This window comes from Onychomys torridus, chromosome 14 (assembly GCF_903995425.1).
Source record: "Onychomys torridus chromosome 14, mOncTor1.1, whole genome shotgun sequence".
Taxonomy (NCBI): Eukaryota; Metazoa; Chordata; class Mammalia; order Rodentia; family Cricetidae; genus Onychomys; species Onychomys torridus.
The window spans coordinates 44,775,936-44,797,545 of record NC_050456.1 but is presented as its reverse complement, the minus strand read 5'-3'; the positions used below and the strand labels follow the sequence as shown (position 1 = coordinate 44,797,545).

The following is a 21,610-nucleotide window of genomic DNA, read 5'->3' as shown; positions in this document are numbered from 1 at the left end:
ATTGTGTAAAATTGCCTCCTAGCAGACAAGTTTCCCCTATGGCTGGTGACTTTTCCTTCTCCTAGCATGAGGTTTCTGTGGAAATTCCTATTTTTGGGGGGTTGTTGTTTGAATAGTCTGATAGTCATTGAGAAACACAGTGATTCCTTAGAGAAGCTTCATTTCTGCTGTATAATTTAACTTCTGATTTGTCAGTTTCATTTACAGAGCTGTGGCATGTACACACACACACACACACACACACACACACACACATACACAGACACAAACACACGCATGCATGGACACATGCTTGTACACACAATTAGAACGATTTTGTATACATGCAAAATAATATTAAAGCCTATAACTCACTGTTTCCAATATTCCTAATGCTTCGACCCTTTAATACAGTTCCTCATGTTGTGGTGATTATAAAATTATTTTGTCGCTACTTCATAACTGTAATTTTGCTGCTATTATTAATTGTAACACATACACCTGTGTCTTCTGATGGTCTTAGGTGACCCCTGTGAAAGGGTCATTGAACCCCTGCAGGGTTTGCATCCCATAGACTGAAAACCACTGCTATAAGAAAATAAACTGCATGTCTGTGAAGCCACCAGACAAAATGTTGTTAATCCCGTCGAAACCCACGCATAGCTCACTACTTCTCAAAAGTGGCTACTATTCAAAACCATTTGCTTTTTTTTTTTTTTCTGAGACAGGGTTTCTCTGTGTAGCTTTGTGCCTTTTTCCTGGAACTCACTTGGTAGACCAGGATGGCCTCGAACTCACCTGGCTCTGCCTCCCAAGTGCTGGGATTAAAGGCGTGTGCCACCACCGCCCGGCCTTGTTTTAGTTTTTAAAGATTTATTTATATGTATTTTTATCTTATGTGTATGCACCTGCATGAGTTTGTGTATCATATGCACCCAAATGCCCACAGAGCTCAGAAGAGGGCATTGGATCCCTCGGAACCCTCGGAACTAGAGGTTCAGGACGTTGTGAGCTGCCTGATGTGTGTTATCAGAGTCAAACCCAGGTCCTCTGCAAGAGCAGTAAGCGTTTGGAATGGCTGAGCCATCTCTCCAACACCTTCTTTTGGTTTTACTGTGGTGTTTGAGAAAGGATCTCACCAAATAGCTTGGGCTGGTCTGGAACTCGGATCTTCCTGCCTCAGCCTATGAATTGTTGGAGTCACAAGTGTGAACACTCTTCTTTTTGTCTTATTGCGTTAATAGATTATTTTATTTTTAATTTTTTTTGTGCTGTTTTGAGGCCTTTTAGTTTCTATACTATTTCAAGAGTTAGTTGTATTGAAAGAAAGCCCCCCACAGGGGATCTTTCCTCAAGAGAGACCCCAAACCCAAGGAACACACCGAGACCACGGATCAGATGCAAACAGCAAGAGGGTTTATTTGAATACACAGGTACCTGGGGCGACAAGTCTTTCAGAGGACTTGCGCGCCTTCCTAGGGGAAGGGGGACTTCTTATAGAGTCCTGGGGGCAGAAGCACGGTTACAGAAGCGAGAAGCATAGTTACAGGGTCCCCATTGGTTAATTCAAATAAGGCCAGGGTGAACTTGGGGGCTATCTTTAATTTTCAGGAATGTGCAGCTGTCTGTTCTCCAAGGCCAGGTAGCCAATTATAGATATCTTGTTCTGACTCAAGGTTTGTTCCTCCCAAGACCGGGTGTTTGATATCTCCTGCCTTGACTCAAGGTTATTTTCCCAATTATCTTTCTCAAGGCCGTTTCTTAGGCTAAGTTACTGAGACGGGGGGGCCTTTCATTCCCCCATTTTCTTTTGTTTTAAATGGAATCTTTCATTTTAGGATGGAGAATAAGGGGTCGGCTCCATCTCTGGTTCTCGGAGCCTCTGATACTGCTGAATTAGGACCAAAGCCTGGACAACAGAAATCCTATTCTTGACAAATTGTATCAATCTATTGAAGATACATGGCCCCAAAAATAAAATGAGCAGGACTCTGATGATGCCCCTCCTAATGTTAGGAGGGCTATTAGGGGAATTAGGGGAACCTATAGGTATAAGTCTTATCTTTAGTGGGTTTGGGGAGCGTTGAACTTTCCATGTAGATGTCTTGGTGTTCTCAGCTTTATCGGGTTCTTTGATGGCCTTCATATGTGACACGTGGACCCAGACAGAGTTTTCAATCTTGAATGGGTGAGACATCACCGGGCGATTCAGTTGCTCCCAGTAGGCATCTGCCAGGGGTTTCCACACCGTCTTTTGTACCAGTTGGAGGGCTTGAAGGTGTGCCTCCAGGGTAGGGCTAGTGGCAAAAGAGGAGATATCAGGGTGAAGGAAGTTTATTATTGGTGGGGGAGTCTCATATAAAATCTCAAACGGGGTTAGGCCGTGAGGCCCAGGAGTATTCCGGGCTCGGTAAAGGGCTAGTGGGAGTAGGAGCACCCAATCTCTAGTGCCAGTTGCGAGCGTTAATTTGGTCAAAGTCTCCTTAATGTTTTTATTTATGCGTTCTATCTATCCTGAGCTCTGGGGGTGGTATGCACAATGGAGTTTCCAATCGATCCCCAATAGCCTGGCCATCTTCTGACTTACCTGGGAGATGAAGGCGGGCCCATTGTCTGACCCCAATATCTGGGGCATTCCATACCTGGGAAAGATGTCATCCAGGAGTTTCTGGGTTACCATGGTAGCAGTCTCTTTCTCCGTCCATCCTAAAAAAGTGTCTATAAAAACCAGAAGGTATCTGTACCCATATAGCCCAGGTTTTACCTCAGTGAAGTCAAGTTTCCAATGGACTCCGGGGCGGTGGCCTCGCAGGCAGCTTCTTCTGTTCAGATGGGTTTTTCCTGGGTTGACTTGGGCACAAGCAGGGCAGCTGGAAGTCACCTGTTGGAGGACCTGTTTCTGATTTAATAATACAGTGTTCGAGACCTCATCAGCCAGACGGGCCTTCATCTATGATGTTAGCTTGTCGTTCGGGGCTCTATTCCACCCCCATTTTCTTTGCTAGTTCCTGGTCCTCCGGGCTGTAGAGCATGGGGTCCCTGTTTGGCTGTTGGTAGTCTTGCATGACCAGCAGCTTGTCACCCCTGGGGGTTGTAAGGCCATTGTCCAGGCCGTCAGATTGGCCAGCCGATTTTCCCGTGCTATTACAGAGTCATCCTTTCGGTGCCCGGGACAGTGTATGATGCTGAGCTGTCCAGATGTCAGCTGAACCTTTTTCTCGGTGGTCTATCGCTATCTCCTGCTACCCGTGGCCCCCTGGACCAAAGCTGTGCAGTCACTGAGAGAGCCTCCGATGTGGGTCAGGACTGAATGTTGAGCTCCGGTGTCCCTTAGGAAGGTCATTGGCTGCCCCCCGATCTTGAGAGTTATCCTAGGCTTGGGGGGGGGGGGGGCTCCTGGCCTTGACCTCCCTAATCTTCCAGATTGAGGAGGTCCGTGGCTCCTGTCTTAGTTTTTCTTCAGGCCCTCGAGGTTTCTTTGGGCAGTCATGAGCCCAATGTCCTCTCGCTTTGCAGTAGGCGCACTGGTCTTTGTCAAGGGGTGTCCTTCTTTGATCTTCCTTCCTAACTCCCTCCCTGACCTGTCCCTGAGACATTACAGCGGCCAGGACTTGACTGATAGATGAAAGATAAGATGGATATATATATATATCCTCTAGGCCTCTCTAAGTCTTTTTAGGAATGCTGTCGGCTGTTTATTCTTTCCCTGGACCATATTGCTGACCTGAGCCAAATTGGTGGGGCGCCTAGCAGCCCCCCCGGAGACCCGCTAAGAGCAACTGGCAAAAAAGATGTAGGTGCTCCCTACCTTCTGGGGTCCTGAAGTCCCAGTTCGGGCGGGTGAGGGGAAAGGCTGCTGACAGTCATCCCATGTAGGCTGGTGGGTTAGGCGTGGGTTATTAAAAATGGACTCAATCAAATTAGTCAAGGCAACAGGGTCCTTAAAGAAAGGAGGGTTATGCATTATGCTGTTTTCAGTTGTAAGGATCAAAGGCCGAAAATCGGCCAGTATTGTATGCAGCTGTCGCTTCCACCGCCCCCCGCCGCAGTGGCGGTCGGCCGGGAATCGCCGCTTCCGCCACGGCCGCACGGGGACCTCTGCCGCAGTAGCGGCCGGCCCGGGAAGTGCCGCTCCGGGCGCTCGCACGGGGACCACCGCCAGGCGGGCTGAGGGCGGTGGAGGTGGGTGGGGAGGTGGATCGCGGGGGAGCCTGGGCCGGGGCCGGGGCGGGCTGGAGCGCTTCTGGGCCTTGGCGGGCGCCGCCGCCGTGCCCCACGCGCCTCAGCAGCCGCTGCCTCCCGCGCGCGCCAGCCCGGCTCGCATCCCCTCAGTGGCGGCGGGCAGCGGGCGGGTGGCCCGCGGTGGGGCCGGGACAGCGGCGGCAAGGGGGGGACCGGAGGGGGGGCGCTGGCACTCCCGCGGCGGCTGCTCCTCTCCGCGAGGTGCGGCACGAGTGCACAGAGCCCGAGCAGACAGGCGTAGAGGGTCGCGGGCACCCGCGGCATGGTGCGCGCCGCTCGGCGGGGGGGGGGGGGGGGGGGGGGCAGCGCAGCGCAGCGGGGACGGAGCGGGGCCGAGGCCGGGGACTGCAGCTGCATGCCCGGCGCTTGCACTCGGGCTCACGGTGCCCGCGGCCGGGCTGGCCCGCGCCCCACTGCCATCATCCTTCTTGCTGGCTCGTTGGGACGCCCTGAATTGTCGCCTCTCGGGATGCACCCTCGCTGAGTCCCCGCGCGCCTGCTCCCGGGCGCCCCTTCCCTTCTCCCTCGGCCGCCAGGCCGCACTCTCCTCGGCTTTCTCCTCCCCTCTAGGGGGATCCTTTCGTGGGAGAACAGGGTAAAGGGAGGAGGTAGATGGCGGTTTCTTTAAACAGAAAATGACGAACGACGGACAAACATAAATAAGACTGACACACGCTGCGCGGCTCCGGCTCCAAACCGAGAGCAGAAACTCAGACGGAGAGTGCTGTGAGGGTCCGGATCCCTCCTCTCCAACAGACACCACGTATCCCTTGGATACGTGAGTGTAAAACCGTGCCCCAAAGGGGACTTTAGACTCCCGTGGAATGTCTTCCAGGGTTGGTGAGCGAAGTCCGGGCTCGTCAGCCCCTTCAGCCTCACCCCGATACAGAACACTAGGGGAGATACCCTAGTGCGGGACTCAGGCGGCCCGGCCTCACGGCAGACCTTGCCCGCCTCCTTTCCTGGTCCCTCCGGACGCTGCGCAGGAACAGAGCTCAAACATAGAAACAGACAGCACAGAGACAAAACGGACACAGGACGGCTCGAGCTTAAACACAAATACCGAGGCCGGCCGGCTTACCTCCTGATGGTGGGTCGGTGGTCCTGGGGAGGGGTCTCAATCTCGGTGGAACCTCCAATGAAAGAAAGCCCCCCACAGGGGATCTTTCCTCAAGAGAGACCCCAAACCCAAGGAACACACCGAGACCACGGATCAGATGCAAACAGCAAGAGGGTTTATTTGAATACACAGGTACCTGGGGCGACAAGTCTTTCAGAGGACTTGCGCGCCTTCCTAGGGGAAGGGGGACTTCTTATAGAGTCCTGGGGGCAGAAGCACGGTTACAGAAGCGAGAAGCATAGTTACAGGGTCCCCATTGGTTAATTCAAATAAGGCCAGGGTGAACTTGGGGGCTATCTTTAATTTTCAGGAATGTGCAGCTGTCTGTTCTCCAAGGCCAGGTAGCCAATTATAGATATCTTGTTCTGACTCAAGGTTTGTTCCTCCCAAGACCGGGTGTTTGATATCTCCTGCCTTGACTCAAGGTTATTTTCCCAATTATCTTTCTCAAGGCCGTTTCTTAGGCTAAGTTACTGAGACGGGGGGGGGGGGGGCTTTCAGTATCTGAACTCAAATGTGCACTAAGTTAGTGACCATCTGGTGTGCAGTTTATCAAGGATATTTCTTTGCTGCAGAACCATTTATTTTCTGTTTTGATTTTTGGTTAATGTAGAGTATAGTATTGCTGAGGACAAAGAAAATCTGTTAAGCCTCTTTAAATTCCATGTGTCTAGTATATAAAATTGCTAGGACAAGGTAGGTTATTAATGAATATTAAAGTGAAGAAATATTCTCTTAATTCAGAAATTGGTAAGATTTTCTTTCCATGTATTTTTTTAAGGCATTTGAGCCCAAATGGTATCACAAGCCTTTAATCCCAGCACTAGGGAGATAGAGGCAGGCAGATTTCTGCAAATTCAAGGCCAGCCTAGTTTACTTACTAAGTTCCAGGCCAGCCAGGGCTACGTTGTGAGACCCTGCCTCCAAACCGAGTTGAGTTGTCTAGTCTGTTACTTCCAGGAGATCTAAGCACCCTGTCCCTTTTATCCTCACACAGGACAAGACAATTGAGAGGCTCAGGCAATCTGTAACAAAAGTCGAAACAGTGAAAGAAAAGGCAGTTGCCAAAACAGACAACCTGAAGACCTCATCGGACTCGGCGGAGCCGGCAGCCAGATCAGAGGAGAAGGCCCACCAGACACCAGCCCACCAGACGCCACCTCGGGGCCCTCCTGAGCCCTCCACCATCAGGAGCACACCCAAAGGGGTCTCAGGACGAGAGCAAGAGGTCTCTTACAACTACGTTAAAAACTAATTTCACTGACGTGGTCAACACTCACCTCAACGTAGACCTTAGCTAACACTGACAAAGAGGGACTCTTTGGCTCATGGCATCAGAGGTGATTTGAACTGCTGAGCCTCTTACAAGGGCAAGTGTGTCCCTGGACACCGCAGTCAGCACCTAAACCCTCATAGGGCCTTTCTCCTTCTCTTCTTGGTGTCTGTGTAACAGCCTGTGTGTTTCACTAGCCGCTGTTGTTTCCCTTATGACAGAAAACGTGGCCACTGAGAAACATGTAGCTTTATATTTTGGTTCTGTGACAGCAGCAATAACTCCAAGAGAAGTTCTTCTGGGTCCACGTTGGGTCAAGTGTATCTCCCTGTGACCCCAACATGGCTAGAGGCTGGGATATATGCTTATTTTAGCTTCGGTTTGTGTACACAACCTCTAAGTAACTAGGATGGTTGAAGCATAAGATAGTAAGATAGGAAACCATGTTTCTTTTTTTGTTTGTTTCCTTTTTTTTGGTGGGGGAGAGGGGGTTGGTTTGTCTTTTGAGACAGGGTTTCTCTGTGTATCCCTGACTACCCTGGAACTCTCTATAGACGAGGCTGGACTTGAACTCATAGAGATCTGCCTATCTCTGCCTCCTGAGTGCTGGGATAAAAAGTGTGTGCCACTAGCCTGGCAAGACATTTAAATTATATTTTATTTTCTTATTTTTATTTTATATATATGTAGGTGTTTGCCTGCATGTATGTAAGTGCACCATGTATGTGCCTGTTGCCCTTAGAGGCCAGAGTCGCGTACTCTGGAACTGGAGCTACAGACAGTTGAGGATGTTGGGATTAGAACCTGGGTCCTGTGGAAGAGCAGAGAGACAGTGCTCTTAACCATGGGTCTATCTCTCCAGCTTCCCAGTTTATTTGTTTGTTTTTATTCATTTCTTCGTTTATTTAATGAGTGTTTTGCGTGCATATGTGTCTGCATACCACATGTGTGCCTGGTGCCTGAGGAGGCCAGAAGAAGGTGTCAGATCCCCTGGAACTGGAGTCACATGTCATACACTTCCATGTGGGTGCTTGCAATCAAACGTGGGTCCTCTGCAAGAGCAGCCAGCCCTCTGAACATGGAGCCATCTCCCCAGGCCCTACTTTTAAAAGACACTGGTGCACGTTTTATGGAGGTGGGTTGTACAGTGGAGTGGGAAACTCTGCCTGAGACCTCAGGGGCTGCCTGATGACTCTCTTAGCCTTTGCATTGGTGGAGGCTGGAGGCCTGTTGGAACATTCTAGAAGAAGGTCCCTAATAGTCACACAAAGGTGGGCAATAAATGGCACTCAAAAGGTTGAGTTAGCCAGCCCAGGATAGTTTGGCTCTGGACCTGCTGCAACATTCCAAGTCTCCACCATCGTTAAAGTTCTAAACACTTAACCATCCTTGTATCATGTTTGACACAGGTGTGGCTTTTTCCTGGGGGCTTCAGTTAATATCTCTGTACTTATAAAGCAAAACAAACATGTTTTTGTGGTACTGGGGATCAAACCCAGGGCCTTGTGGATAGTTTGGGGGCAGTTGTTAAGCAGTGTTTCATGTTGGTTGCTCTAGGGATTAGAAATGAGCCCATATCTGTAAGATGCGCTGGCAGAGTTGTATCAGCTGCTCCTCTGTCCCGTGTCTGTCTTTTCTGTGTGTCCATGTTCTAGCTTGCTTTCACTCTTCAGTGTGCTGTTTGTATGTTCAGTCACATCTCTTCTCCTTGGGCACGCTGTTTCGCTCTTCATTTCTGAGGTGATTTCCTGCGGCTATGGCTTAGTCTCAGACCTTCCTTATCCGAGAGACACCGTGGTCATAGTCCTTAGCCAATTCTGTTCTGAATACATTTGAGACTTAAAAGATCCTCTCCATGTCTGCAAATCCTTGTTTAATTGGTAATATCATTTCTGTCAAAGTGCTGTATCCAAACATGGCTTCCGTGTTTCCTGGCTGTTTGGTGTGTGTATGTGTGTGCGCATGTGTGTATATATGTGCGTGTGTGCATGCATGTGTGTGTGTGTATTGGAGTGCATTTATCACCTGAAAGGCAGATGACACTGGCTTTCCATTTTTGTCCTAAGATAGTCCCGTATAACTTGTCGTTTATTTGTTCACTTTATTTATTTATTTGTTTGTTTGTTTATTTCTTTGTTTTTCAAGACAGGCTTTCTCTGTGTAGTTTTGGTGACTGTCCTGGAACTCACTCTGTAAACCAGGCTGGCCTCGAACTCACAAAGATCCGCCTGCCTCTGACTCTCGAGTGCTGGGATTAAAGGAGTGCTCCACCACCGCCTGGCTTCACTTTATATTTTTTAAAGATTACTTTATTCTTAAACACGAGTATGTCTGTGTGAGCATGTGCTGTGTGTGTGGAGTGTTCTCAGAGGCCAGAGTCACTGATCAGTCACAGATGGCTCAGAGTCACCTGACATGTATGCTGGGACTCGAACTCCGGTCCCTGGAAGAGTAATATGTGTTCTTAAGCACTGAGCAGTCTCTCCAGCCCCCATTCACATTAAAATCCGTATATTTGCCCTAGTCTTTTCATATTTCTGCTTTAGAGCCCTTACCAGGGTTCTCCTAGAATATATGATAATTTTAGCTGAACACTGCCCTCTTCTGTTGTGACAGCAAGGGCGCACGTTTTAATTTCTTTTTTAAGGTACCAAGTACTGTGGCAGGGCCTTGCAGGTGCTACAAAAAAAGCAAGCTGCCACTAAGCTGTCAACCCAGCCCTTTAAACGCTTCCTTTTGAGACCGGTTCTCACTCAGCTGCCTGAGCTGGGCTTGAACTTCTCTAGCCCAGTCAGGCCTGGAACTTTAGCTGCCATTACAGGCGCAAGTGGTTTCCTGAAGTCTTTTATTTGGAGGCGATGGGTTTCTGTGATGTCTCCTTCTGCAATACTCTTTTTGTGTCTCCCCATCGGTCCGTTGCTCCTCTTTTCTGCTACCCACCTCTGCCTTGCGCACTCTCTGCAGCTCCCCTCAGAAACCTTGCCTTCTAGAACTGCCATTTCTGGTCTCATCCGCTCCCAAGCCTCTTTATTTTCACTTCATACGGGTCAGTGTGCTGATCCCCCAGGTCTCAGGCTTGTTGTTAGCATTGTGTCTGGGGATTAGGGTTGTCTGTGTGCCACACCATCACATCGAATTCGCCGCCCTCTGGAGCTACCTCTGCTGGCTCAGGAAAGTCATGTCCTCGTCACATGCAAAGCGGAAGCTGTAATTTTCCTTCAATTGGCTTTGTGGGTGGGTTTTTTTTTTTTTTTTTTTTCTGTCCTTGTTGATTTCTTTGTCCTTTGGAAGATGGTTGGAGAAACATCTTTCTGTATGTCTGAAGACTGCTATTATCATTAAGCAAATTAGAAGCCCAAAAGGCAGTTTGTCACACCCAGTGGCACATGTAAAATGTCTCCAGTTCGGAGATTGAGGCACATGGGTCACTTGAGCCCAGGAGTTTGTTTGTTTGTTTGTTTGTTTGTTTCTTTTTTGAGACAGGGTTTCTCTGTGTAGTTTTGGTGCCTGTCCTGGATCTTGCTCTGTAGACCAGGCTGGCCTTGAACTCACATAGATCCTCCTGGCTCTGCCTCCCGAGTGCTGGATTAAAGGCGTGTGCTACCACCGCCCGGCAAGCCCAGGAGTTTTAAGGCTAGACTGAGTAACAGAATGAATACAAAAAAAGTATGCTATTGAGATGGCTCAGCAGGTAAAGGTGTCTGCTGCCAACCCTGCCAACCTGTGTTCAGTCCCCGGGACCACATGGTAGGTGGGAAGAATTGACTCCTGAAAGATGTCCTCTGACCCCTAAATGCACGTGCAAATAAATACATGTTTAAAAAAAGTAATCACATTATAAATGAATTATAAGTAGTAATAAAAGTAGGTTTAATGTACAGAAGTCCAAGATGAAAAGAGATAAAAATGCACAAGAAATTTTAAAGAAGTCCTGTAACAGAATGGATTTTTCAAACTTGAAAATACCACTTCACCCTGGCATGGTGTGAAACCCAGCTTTAATTGCAGCATTTGGGAGTCTGAGAGGCAGAAGGTGGATGCAAGGCTAGCACAGAAAGATCCTCTAACCACCCTCTCCATAAGATGTCTTGCATTAAAGAAATGTTTCATAAAATTAAACCAGTCTGTACCAATTTCACTGTGCACAATGAGCGGGTGGCTCATGGCAATGACATATTGATTTTTCTCCGTGGTTCTTTACAGCTTGCTGACTTTCGAGAAACCATAATGAAGCTGTTGGGATTTAATGTGAAAACAGCAGACAAGGAAGTCATTAATCAGCTGAAGCTTGTCATCCAAGTTTATGAAATCTCCAACAAATCAAAGACAGCTCCTCCCAGTGAGACCGGACAGGACAAGTGAGCAAGTTCCCAAGTTCCGCCTCTCCTTGCTGTCAAGAACTGATGTACAGCGGTTCCTACAGCATCCGGAAACTAGCTACATTGTGAATAAAATGCACTGGGAAAGTTTCACTTAAAATCTCTTGTCTCCTGTGTTTGGTATTACCTTTGCTTCTTGATGATCTTTCTTTCCATTTATTTCTGGTTCAGTATTTATCGCACTTGTGATATATGATACTTATGACTTTTACTGACAGCATTTTAAGCAGGATATGAATCATAAACACATTCTTAGCTGCAATATTTATAATCATGGTTGATATGTCTTGAATGAATGATTTATTAGATAAACAACCCCCCTAAGAAAAGTGGATGTTATATTCTCTTAATTGAGTCTACCTTGTTTTCTTAACAGGGCATACGGATATCAGATATGACATTTTGAGGGGTAGGAGAATTCCTGTAAATAGAACAGGCAATGGACTAATTGTGGCTATCTTCCTAGCATTTAATAGCCTCTACCCAATGCAGGCTCATTTTCCACTTAATAGCTACTTTATGCATTTACACCACAGCTCTGCAAAGATTTAAAATGCACAGCTTTAATACTTTCACAGTTTCTCACATAAATTAGTAACTTTATGATAGCTTACTACCCCGCACCTACCCTAATTTAGTCTTATTTATTTATTTTTTTGTAGTCCTGGGGATGGAACCCAGGGTCTTGCACATGTTAGTCATCCTCTAGTTTCTTTTTCCTTCCTTCCTCTCCTTTTATTTCCTTTGTTGTTGCGGTTGTTTTTGAGACAGGGTCTCACTATGTATTGGCCAGGAACTCACTATGTAGACCAAGCGGGCTTCCATCTCACAGAGACTGCTTGCTTTCCAAGTATTAAAGGCTTTAGAGGCTGTTGCACCATGTCCAGAGCCCTTTTCTTTTTAAAAAATATTTATATTTTTAGTTTATGTGTATATGTGAGTGTCTATATGTTTGTAGGTGCACTGTGTGTGTGCTGGGTGCCTGTGGAGGCCAGAAGGTGTTGAATCACCACGACCTGGACTTACAGGCAACTGCCAACTGCTTTGTGGGTGCTGGGAACTGAACCCTAGTCCTCTGCAAGAGCAGCCAGTACTTATACCTGCTAAGCCATCTCTCCAGATCCTCTTTTTGTCTTTTTAAAGATAAATAGGCCAGACAAGTATGGTGGCTTTAATCCCAGCACTGGGAGGCAGAGGCAGGCAGATCTCGGAATTTGAGGCCACAGATTGGTCTACAGAGTGAGTTCTAGGACAGCCAGGGCTACACAGAGAAACCTTGTCTCGAAAAACAACAACAACAAACCAAACCAAAAGCAAACAGAAAGATAAATAGTCCAATAAAACTAGGCAAGTGCTCCAGAACGTGTGGAGGTCAGAGGAGAACTCACTGAAGTCATCTCTCTCCTTCCTCCGTGTGGGTTCTGAGAGATGAACTCTGGTGACCAGGTATTGGTGAAATTATTAAGGCCACTCCACGTAGTTAAAAGGGAGGTTTATTTTGTGGGGTACTTACAAATGAGGGGGTAGGTTACAGGGTCTGGCAAGGGTATAGCACAATCCGGCGTTGTTCTCTGGAGAACTCTGCTCGGTCTACCTCCAGCGTCCAGAGTCCGGGAACCAAGAGAGTGAGTACTTCCCGAACCAAGAGAGTGAGTACTTCCCGATCCTTCGTTTTCCGCTTCCTCCTCTGCCCCGCCTTGTGGGCGTGACCATTACCAAAGCCTCAGTGGGGGTTGGAACTTCCAGGCCAATGCTGGGATGGCTACCCACTACAACCAGGCTTGGCAATAGTAGTGCTCATCACCTGCTCAGCCATTGGCCCCTCCAGCATCTTAATATAATTTTAATTAGTATTATTTACCAAACCCTAAGCTGATGAGTTTCTATAATTATTTTGAAATCAACCTGCAAGTTAATATCCTTTCTCTGTAATTTAGCACCCTTATGCCTTCTAAGCACAGCTGTTGGTAGACAGGATTTTAGAGAGCCATGAGCAAAAATCTAATATGGAAAGAGAGAAAGGGCTTTGTTTTGCAGGGAAGGGTAGATGAGGAATTTGCAGGAGAATGACCAGAAGCATCATAGAATGGGTCAGATAGATTGAATTAAGCAGTTTGTACGTGCTGTTGATGAAAATTTGAAATGAATATGCCATTTTTTATTGTATCTACTAAGAAATTTTTTTTTTTTTTGAGACAGGGTTTCTCTGTGTACAACTGTTTGTCCTGGAATTCTCTTTGTAGACCAGGCTGGCCTCACACTCACAGAGATCCACCTGTCTCTGCCTCCTGAGTGCTGGGATTAAAGATATGGGACACCACCATCCGACACCTTGTTGTTTCTGCTGTTGGATACAGGATCTCAAGTAGCCAAGATGGCCTTGAACTCATTCTGTAGCCCAAGGCTAGCCTTGAATGACTTTTAATTTTTTCTTTTGAACAGGGTCTTACTACATTGCCCTGACCAAGCTGGCCTGGAACTTGCAGAGATCCTCTTGCTTCTGCCTCCCAAGTGTTGGGATTAAAGGTGTGTGCCGCCATGCCTGGCACACCTGGCAGCCTTGAATGGCTCTTCCTGTCACTCTGTCTTAAGTACTGGGATCATAGGTGTGTGTGAGACACAATGCTCAGTTTTGGGGGACTAATTTTCATGACAGAGTCTCACTTATATAACCTCAGCTGGCTTGGAACTCATTGTGTAGCCCAGGCTGGCCTTGAACTGGCAGCAATACCCCTGCTTTGCTTCTAAAATACTAGGATTACGGGCTGGTGCCTATTTCAGAATATTCCTTTGCACTGTGTGCAGATTGGTTTAATTGTGATTGGTTTAATAAAGAGACAAACAGCCAATAGCTAGGCAGGACTTCTGGGGACAGAGCAGTCTCAGGGAAGAAGAAAGGCAGAGTCACCAGCCAGATCCAGAGCAAGCAGGACATGCAGAAGGGAAGGTAAAAAGCCGTGAGCCACGTAAGAGCACATAGATGAATAGAAATGGGTTAATATAAATTATAAGAGCTAGTTAGAAACAAGCCTAAGCCAAGGCCGAGCTTTCATAATTAATGAGTCTCTCTGTGTCATGATTTGGGGGCTGACGGTCCAAAAAAGCCTGCTCCAAGTGCCACCATGCCCAGCTTCAAAGGCAGCCTAAAGTGACAGTTCTGGTTAGACCTCAAGGAAGAATTCTAACCACAGTGACACTCTTGGTTCCTTTCTCCCTGCCGTGTTCCATTTGCTTAGAGTCCCAGGTTGCTTTGTGGGCCTGTGCTCGGAGCCGGTCATACAAGCTAACCGAGCTATCCTGTTCCCTTCGCCTGTGGCAGATTTGTCTGAGACATAGAAATGTTCCAGGACAGCTTCTGGGAAAGCCTCCCCTGCCCTCAAAGTCACAAGGAAGAGTTCCCCTCTTCCTATGGAACTTGTCCTTGAATGTGACCCTTGATGGTGGCATTCGTCGCCATCCTGGATGAGCTACGATGAAGACAGATCAGGACACACGAGAGGCAGCACGCAGAAGGTGGGAGGGCAGATTTTATGACAACCGTGAGCTTCTGGATTAGTCAAATCTGGAGGTTCCTCGTATTTGACGCTAAATGAGACCTCGCCTTTATCTATCTGACTTTCTATTCTCCATGTGTTCGCTTACAGACTCAACATTTTCTGCACCCACAACTGAAAAGGTTATCTATTTATACTGACTGTTATATTTTTTATACCTGCTAGCTGGCTGTGGGTTCACTTGTTCTACCTGCATAGAAATAAATGGTGGGCAGGCAAAGAGACCCTCTTTAAAAAAGGCCAGTCTCTGGTACCTTCCCCCTTGTGATTGACAACTGCAGTACCGTAGGCAGGCAGAAGCAGTGGTAAGTGGTGCCCTTTAGTGGTAGGCCTGAGCTATTAGGACCCTTAGCCCTACAGTGTTTCAGATCCCTTCCTTTGGCAGCCTGCAGCGCCATAGTCTGTGTCTGGGCTCTGAGGCACCTGGCCCTGAAGGCTTGCTTCAGTTGTCTGGCAGCTGGCTGCATACCCCTTCCACAACTCAGCCATTGCCAGGACGACAGAGTGGCTGACACTCTAATTAATTACCTAGCCTCCTCTTTGTACTGCCCTTGGAGATTACTGGAAAAAGTTATTATTATTATTTTTTTTCATTTTCAATGGGTCACACTCATCCCAAAGTGATTTAAACCAATAGCTACTTGAAACTGTGCCCATGTTTAGTCGCAGCCCTCGGGAGGCAGTGGCAGGCAGATCCCCGTGAGTTCAAGGCCAGCCTGGGTTTACCTAGCAAGTTCCTGGATAGCCAGGGCTTCTGTGTGAGATCCTGTCTAAAAAGACAGAAAAGGTATCTAGCAAGTCATATCCTTTCCCAACCACTAGGGGGAGGCATGAGCTTGCATGTGTAATGCTTGCAGAGGTTCTAAGGATTTCTGAGTCAACACTACAGCCAGCGGTCCTTTGTAGACCGTGAAGCCGGAATCAGTTTCTGAAGGTCTTGAGGTCTTACGTGGTAAAGGACATTAACTGCAGGAGGAGAACACATCTGCACTAGGGAATACGGATGCTGGTAAAGTCCAGCTCCATTGCTCACAGTGAGATAAACCGGCTGTGCCAGGAAACTAGAGGTCTCTCTCTTTTAGAAAGCAATCGAAACAAGTTTTCAATTTTATTTTTGTTGTTTTATTATGTGTATGGGGGTTTTATCTGTATGTATGTCTGTGCACCACTTGCTTGCCTTTTGACTCTGGAAGCCAGAAGAGGGCATTGGATCCTCTGGAATGGTAAGTTCAAGACCAGCCTTGGGCAGCTTAGCAAGACCTTGCATCAAAAGAAAAAGCATGACTTGGAGATGGTTCAGTGGGTAAGAATGCTTGCTTTGCAAGCACAAGGACCTGAGTTTGAATCCCCAGCACCCACATGCCACATGCCAGCTGGGCATGGTTGTGTATGCCTATGCTCCCAGCATTGGGAGGCAGATTCCAAGAGCTTGCTGGCCAGCCAGCCTAGACTCAACAGTGAGCTCCTGGTTCAATGGGAGACCCTGTCTCAAGGGATAGAGGAAGACATGTGCCATCCTGCTCTAGCCTCTGCATGCTTGTGCCCAGACATGTGCGCCTGCAGACTCATGTGTGTACAGCACACAGAAACACACACACATACATACACACACACACAAACCCAAACTTCCTCCTTCAAGTTGCATTTGATCAGCATTTTGTCACAGTGATATAAGGTAAACTTGGACACCTAGAAACAGGCTGGAGACAGAGCTCAGTTCTAGGGTGCTTGACTAGTATGTGCAAGCTGCTGCGTTCAATGCCTCGTTCTGCAAAACAAGGCATTACCTAACCACCATTTCTCCTGTGAGATGTCCTCTTGTCTCATTCCCATTTTACAGAGAAAGGTCAAAGACATGAGTGCCCGGGCACACAAGTGGGAGGTGGTTGAGATGAAAACTCACCCAGGCCTGGATTCCACTGCTGCTGTGGCCCATCCTGATCTGTCTGTCCTGGTACTCCCCTGTTGTCTGCCCTACCCACCGAGCTCCTCTCTACAACCACAAGGTGAGCTGAGACTACAGAGCAAACAGAGGTGCTTTCCTGTCTTCAGACTCCCTGAAAGAAATTTCCAGAATACTAAAGAGAGAGGATGCTGAGTACTACCAGGGAAGGCTGCAAGGCTTCACACCTGATGTCTTGCTTTGTCTTTTGCCAGCTCGACCCAAGTTAGAGTCATCTGGCAAGTGGAACCTCAATTGAGAACATGACTTCATCATACTGACCCGTAGGCAAATCTCTAGGGCATTTACTTGAATGATGATTTATGTGGGATGATGTTGTGGGATGGCCCAGCTCACTGGGGGTGGTGCCACCTCTGAGTAGGGCATCCTGGGTTGCATAAGAAAGCAGGATGAGCCGGGCGGCGGTGGTGGTGCACGCCTTTAATCCCAGCACTTGGGAGGCAGAGCCAGGCGGATCTCTGTGAGTTCAAGGCTGGCCTGGGCTACCAAGTGAGTTCCAGGAAAAGGCGCAAAGCTACACAGAGAAACCCTGTCTCGAAAAACAAAAACAAAAAAAAAAGAAAGAAAGCAGGATGAACAAACCAATAAACAGTGTTTGTCCATGCCCTCTGCTTTAGTTTCTGCCTCTGGGTTCCTGCCTTGAGTTCCTGCTCTGACTTTCCTCAATGATGGGCTATAAGTTGTAAATTGAAATGAACCCTTTCCTCCTCAAGCTGCATTTCATCAACTTAAAAAAAAAAAAAAAAAAAGCAATATAAAGCAAACTATTACAGCTGGAGGATTCAGATAGAAACCCAGAGGAAATCAGAACTGCCGGGGTCTGAAACTCAACCTGCTCAGGTAATGGTCTCAGAATTTTCATGACTCTCCCTCTAATAGGAACTTAAAAACACAGACATGGTCAGACAATGGTGGCGCCCGCCTTTAATCCCAGCACTCAGGAGGCAGAGGCAGGTGGATCTCTGTGAGTTTGAGGCCAGCCTGGTCTACAGAGAGAGTTCTAAGAAAGCCAGGGATGTTATACAGTGAAACTCTGTCTCAAAACACTCAAAAACCAAAAACCACACAGACACCACTTCTCATCCCCTGAAAGCCCACGAAGTCCACTGCCTCCCCCACTCATTCCTCACTTCTTCCAGACCCTGGGTAGGTCTCGTGGGGTTTTGACTTCTCCTCACATTTATTGTCCAAAGCCTTGGGAGAAGAGCGGTGCAGAGAGGCTGGGCTTTGGAGTCAAACAGGTCTGGTTCGAACCCTTGGCTACTCACTAGCGATGTGATTTCTACGTAAATTCCCCAAGTCTTGCTCTCTTCATTTGTGAGACGGTAATATAAAGAGTACCTGTCTCGTCTGCTTGTCACGAGGATTCCTACAGTTTGGCTCTTGAATGTCCTCCAATGGCCGATGGGTGGAAAGCTTGGAGTCCAGCCCCATGGCACCCCTGGCAGGCAGTGGAAGCTTTAGGAGGTAGGGCCTCGTGGAAGCGAGTTCGGCCACTGGGGACATGCTCCTGATGTATCCCCTGGGACTTCACCATCTCCTCTTGTTTTCCTTTACTTCTTGCCATAAGGTCATGAGCTTTATCTGCCATGTATTCTGCCTTGCTTTAAGCCCAAAGCAGTGAGGCCAACAAACCATGAACCAGAAGCCCCAAAACCATCAACCAAAAGAAGCTCTTGGGGTAGGGGGTGGCTGGAGAGATGGCTCAATGGTTTAGAGCACTGGCTGTTCTTCCAGAGTTCCTGTGTTCAATTCCCAGCACCCACATGATGGCTCACAACCATCTGTAATGAGATCTGGCGCCCTCTTCTGGCCTGCAGGCATATGTGCAGGCAGACCACATACATAATAAATAAATCTTTTTTAAAAAGAAACTCTTTGGGGTGCTTTGAGGAGTAGGATCGGGGAGAGTTACACTCCCATTTTTATATAGATCAAGCTGGACTTGAACTCGGGTCCTCCTGTCTTGGCTTCCCAAGAGCTGGGACTCCGAGCATGCACCACTCCGCCCAGCCCAGCTCTTTTCAGTTGATTCCGGTGTTTTGCTCTAGGAATGCAAGCCACTAAGACACAGATTGAGTGACATGAAGCAGGCAGGGACACGGATGGCAGTTGTGTCTTCCTTGTGTGAGAGCAAGTTCCTCTTGTCTGAGACACTTCAAGCACCATGGTGTTCAGCATGAAGGGGGCAGCCTTAAAGACATAAATGCACCAGGCAAATAGCATCCTCAAAGACGAGTGTCTCGTGAAAGAGTACATGGAACGTTGGCTGTCAGAGAAATTTGAAGATGAAATTGGCAAGGATTTTTCTCTCCTAAATTGTATTATAGAGTGAGATGGGGGTGGGAGAGTACCAGCAGGCGGTGGAGAGGAAAAGGATGGGGTCATGCTGACGAGCCTATGAGACAGCAATCCTGGCAGCAGACATCTGGAGACCTCAGTGGCATCAGCATAATAATGGAATTTCCCGGAAAGAGGTTGGTATGGACCAATATCCAAGGCCAGGCATCCATGTTCCTGCAGATGTAAATCTGTTTTCTTTAAAATGTGGTAATGCTACCTTTTACTTTTCATTCCTTTAAAAATTGACACTTAGTTGGGGCTGGAGAGAAGGCTCAGTGGTTAAGAGCACTGAGTGCTCTTCTAGAGGACTGGGGTTCAATTCCCAGCATCCACATGGCAGCTCACAGCTGTCTGTAACTCTAGTCACAGGTGATCGATCAGATGCCCTCTTCTGATTTCTGAACACACCAGGCATACACATGGTATACAGACGTACATTTGGGCAAAACACCACACACATAAACAATTGATGCACAATTGTTATACTCGTAGGGGTACAGTGTACTATTTGAATATGGGTGTGTAATGTGTGATGATCAGGGTACTCATTTCTTTGTGTTGGGGGGATTCAGAATTGACAGTTATTATTTCTTTGTGTTGGGGGGGGTTCAGAATTGTGCCTTCTAGCTTTTTGTGGGGACAGCAGGGTCTCATCGTAGCCCACGTTGGCCTCAAGTTCCTCACGTATGCTCTTGAGCTCCTTCTCTTCTGTCTCTCAAGAGCTCCCATTACAAGCGTGCACCGCCGCCACACCTGCTTTTCCCGCCTATTTTGAAACACAGTAAATCGCTGGCAGTTACAGTTGCCCTACTGTGCTGATAAATGCTAGAACCTTCTCATCCTTTCTAACTATAATTTTGTACCCTTGACAAACCTCAGAAGATCTGGGTTAAAAAAAAAAAAAGAGAGAACAATATGCAATTTATGTTTATCACTATAGTCTGTTGGTATGGGATAATATAGTCATTTCCTTTGTATTTAATATCGGTGGTGTGTGTGTGTGTGTGTGTGTGTGTGTGTGTGTGTGTGTGTGATGTACACATGTGTAGGCAGATGTGGAGGTCAAAAGGACAACATGTAGGAATTGGCTCTTTTCTCTATCTTTTTAGGTAGTTCCAGGCACTGACCTCAGGCTATTGGTGGTAAATTTGCTTTTACTCACGGAGTTGTCTTTTGGGTTCAATATGAGATATTTTTAATATTTTCTCCAATGAGCGAAAAAATTGAAAATACTAAATACTTTAGAAGTAGAGAAAAATGGTCAACTAAAAAAAAAAAAAAAAGATTGAACTACAGAATCAGACAGTCTTATTAGAATCTGTGGCCTCTTAACCATGTCCATCTATAACCCTTCTCCTTCCTGACCTCATTTTGGGGACTGTCACACTGTCTGGCCTGTCATTAATGCTGTTTTATTCGGAGCCACAAGAGGTAAGGATGCTGCATTTCCAGAATTGCGTTTGAGTTATTTATAAAATTGCACCTTACCGTTTGCTACCGTTTTCTGGAGGCTCATTAGCATGTCCTTGCAAATGGGCGTGCGCAGTCACACCAGGGGCTCATTTTCCTTCTAGATCATGTAGAATTCTGCTTCAGAGTTGGGGGCCAGGCCAGGGAGGTACATTCTTCAGGCTGCTAGGTTTCAGATGGCTAGAACATTAGCAACTCAAGGTATGGGAGAGACTCGGGTGCAGTTCAAGCACCTTCAAGGAGCTGCACCAAAATGATTTTGTCTGCTTATTTATAGACATCGAAGATTAAGATTGAGACGTGCATGGGTGGGCTTGCAGAGACTGGCTGCAGAAGCTGGTTGCTCGGGTGGATCATTTAAACTTCAGGTCAGAGGACTCTTGTTCGGTGGTCTAGGTACATAGATATCAAGTTAGGTCCTCATTGTACCTGGGACACCAATCAAATGTAGGTTAGTAAAGAGTTAAGTTGTATAGTTATACTCATAGGTGGTCAGGTCTAGAACAGAACTTGACAAAGTTTCACGCAGCGCTACCCAGTTCTACAGGACAATCTGCTTCAGATGTCATATATAAGAAAGAAAAACATCATATGCAAATAGACACAAAGGGAGAAGGTTAGCAGGTGTATAGATAAACTCGAGGTGGAACATTTGTTTACACATATGAAAGGAGGAATGCCTCTCTGAGTCTCAGTTTCCCCATCTGTAGAAAGGGCTGGGAAGATGTTCAGTAAACATCACATTCATTTTTGGGGGGTGGGGGAGGGGTTTAAAAATATGGACCGGTTCATGAATTTGCGTGTCATCCTTGTGCAGGGGCCGTGCTAATCTTCTCTGTATCATTCCGATTTTAGTATATGTGCTGCCGAAGTGAGCACTAATGTCATTTTATTGCCACAAAGACATGAGAGTTCTACTCCAATCAACCCCCAAATATGAAGTCATATTGTTATTAATATGTACTGTGCCTTCCGACTGAGGCTCACTCCAAGTGCTTAGAGACCGATGAAGAAAAACCTTTAATAATGGCACACACCAGTTCTGATTAAGGCACAAAGGGGACTGGGCCATGAACAGACCCTCCCCCTCACCCCCCCTCCAACCCCCACCTCTCCCCGCCAGGAGCCTGTGTAGTTTCTTAGCCCCAAGTTGTTACACTTTCAACAATTAAACGTTTTGCAGAGAAAGAAATTCCAAGGTTTGGCTGTGTAGACAAATGAGGAGATTTAGAATGTAAAAATATTGTCATAGTTATCCCGAGACAGGCCAGGACTGCTTTTCCCGAG

General features: G+C 47.2%; 2 protein-coding genes and 1 non-coding gene across 3 annotated transcripts in view; 1 reads left to right on the top strand and 2 right to left on the bottom strand.

Moving 5' to 3' along the window:
• Window positions 1–10,976, top strand: part of LOC118595264 (coiled-coil domain-containing protein 170-like) — a 44,984-nt gene extending 34,008 nt beyond the window's left edge. The window contains exons 9-10 of the mRNA XM_036205637.1: window positions 6,339–6,569; window positions 10,818–10,976. Coding sequence (XP_036061530.1) covers window positions 6,339–6,569; window positions 10,818–10,976 — 390 coding nt within the window. The remainder of the gene's footprint in view (window positions 1–6,338; window positions 6,570–10,817) is intronic.
• LOC118595555 lies at window positions 1,800–3,482 on the bottom strand. The gene is made up of 2 exons (XM_036206198.1): window positions 2,622–3,482; window positions 1,800–2,276 (listed from the first exon to the last, which is right to left on the bottom strand). The coding sequence occupies exons 1-2, from the start codon at window positions 2,927–2,929 to the stop codon at window positions 1,814–1,816; spliced, it is 771 nt and encodes a 256-aa protein (XP_036062091.1). The 5' UTR covers window positions 2,930–3,482; the 3' UTR covers window positions 1,800–1,813.
• A 10,119-nt stretch (window positions 10,977–21,095) lies between the features above and the next one.
• Window positions 21,096–21,202, bottom strand: LOC118595978. Its single transcript, XR_004946648.1, has one exon. It is a non-coding gene; the product is annotated as a U6 spliceosomal RNA (small nuclear RNA).
• Between the last annotated feature and the right edge of the window lie 408 nt (window positions 21,203–21,610).

Coding starts and splice junctions, on each gene's coding strand:
- LOC118595555 (XM_036206198.1), bottom strand. CDS start 2,929: ATGAAGGCCCGTCTGGCTGATGAGGTCTCGAACACTGTATTATTAAAT. Junction 2,277..2,621: donor CTGGATGACATCTTTCCCAG/GTATGGAATGCC, acceptor TTTTGCCACTAG/CCCTACCCTGGAGGCACACC.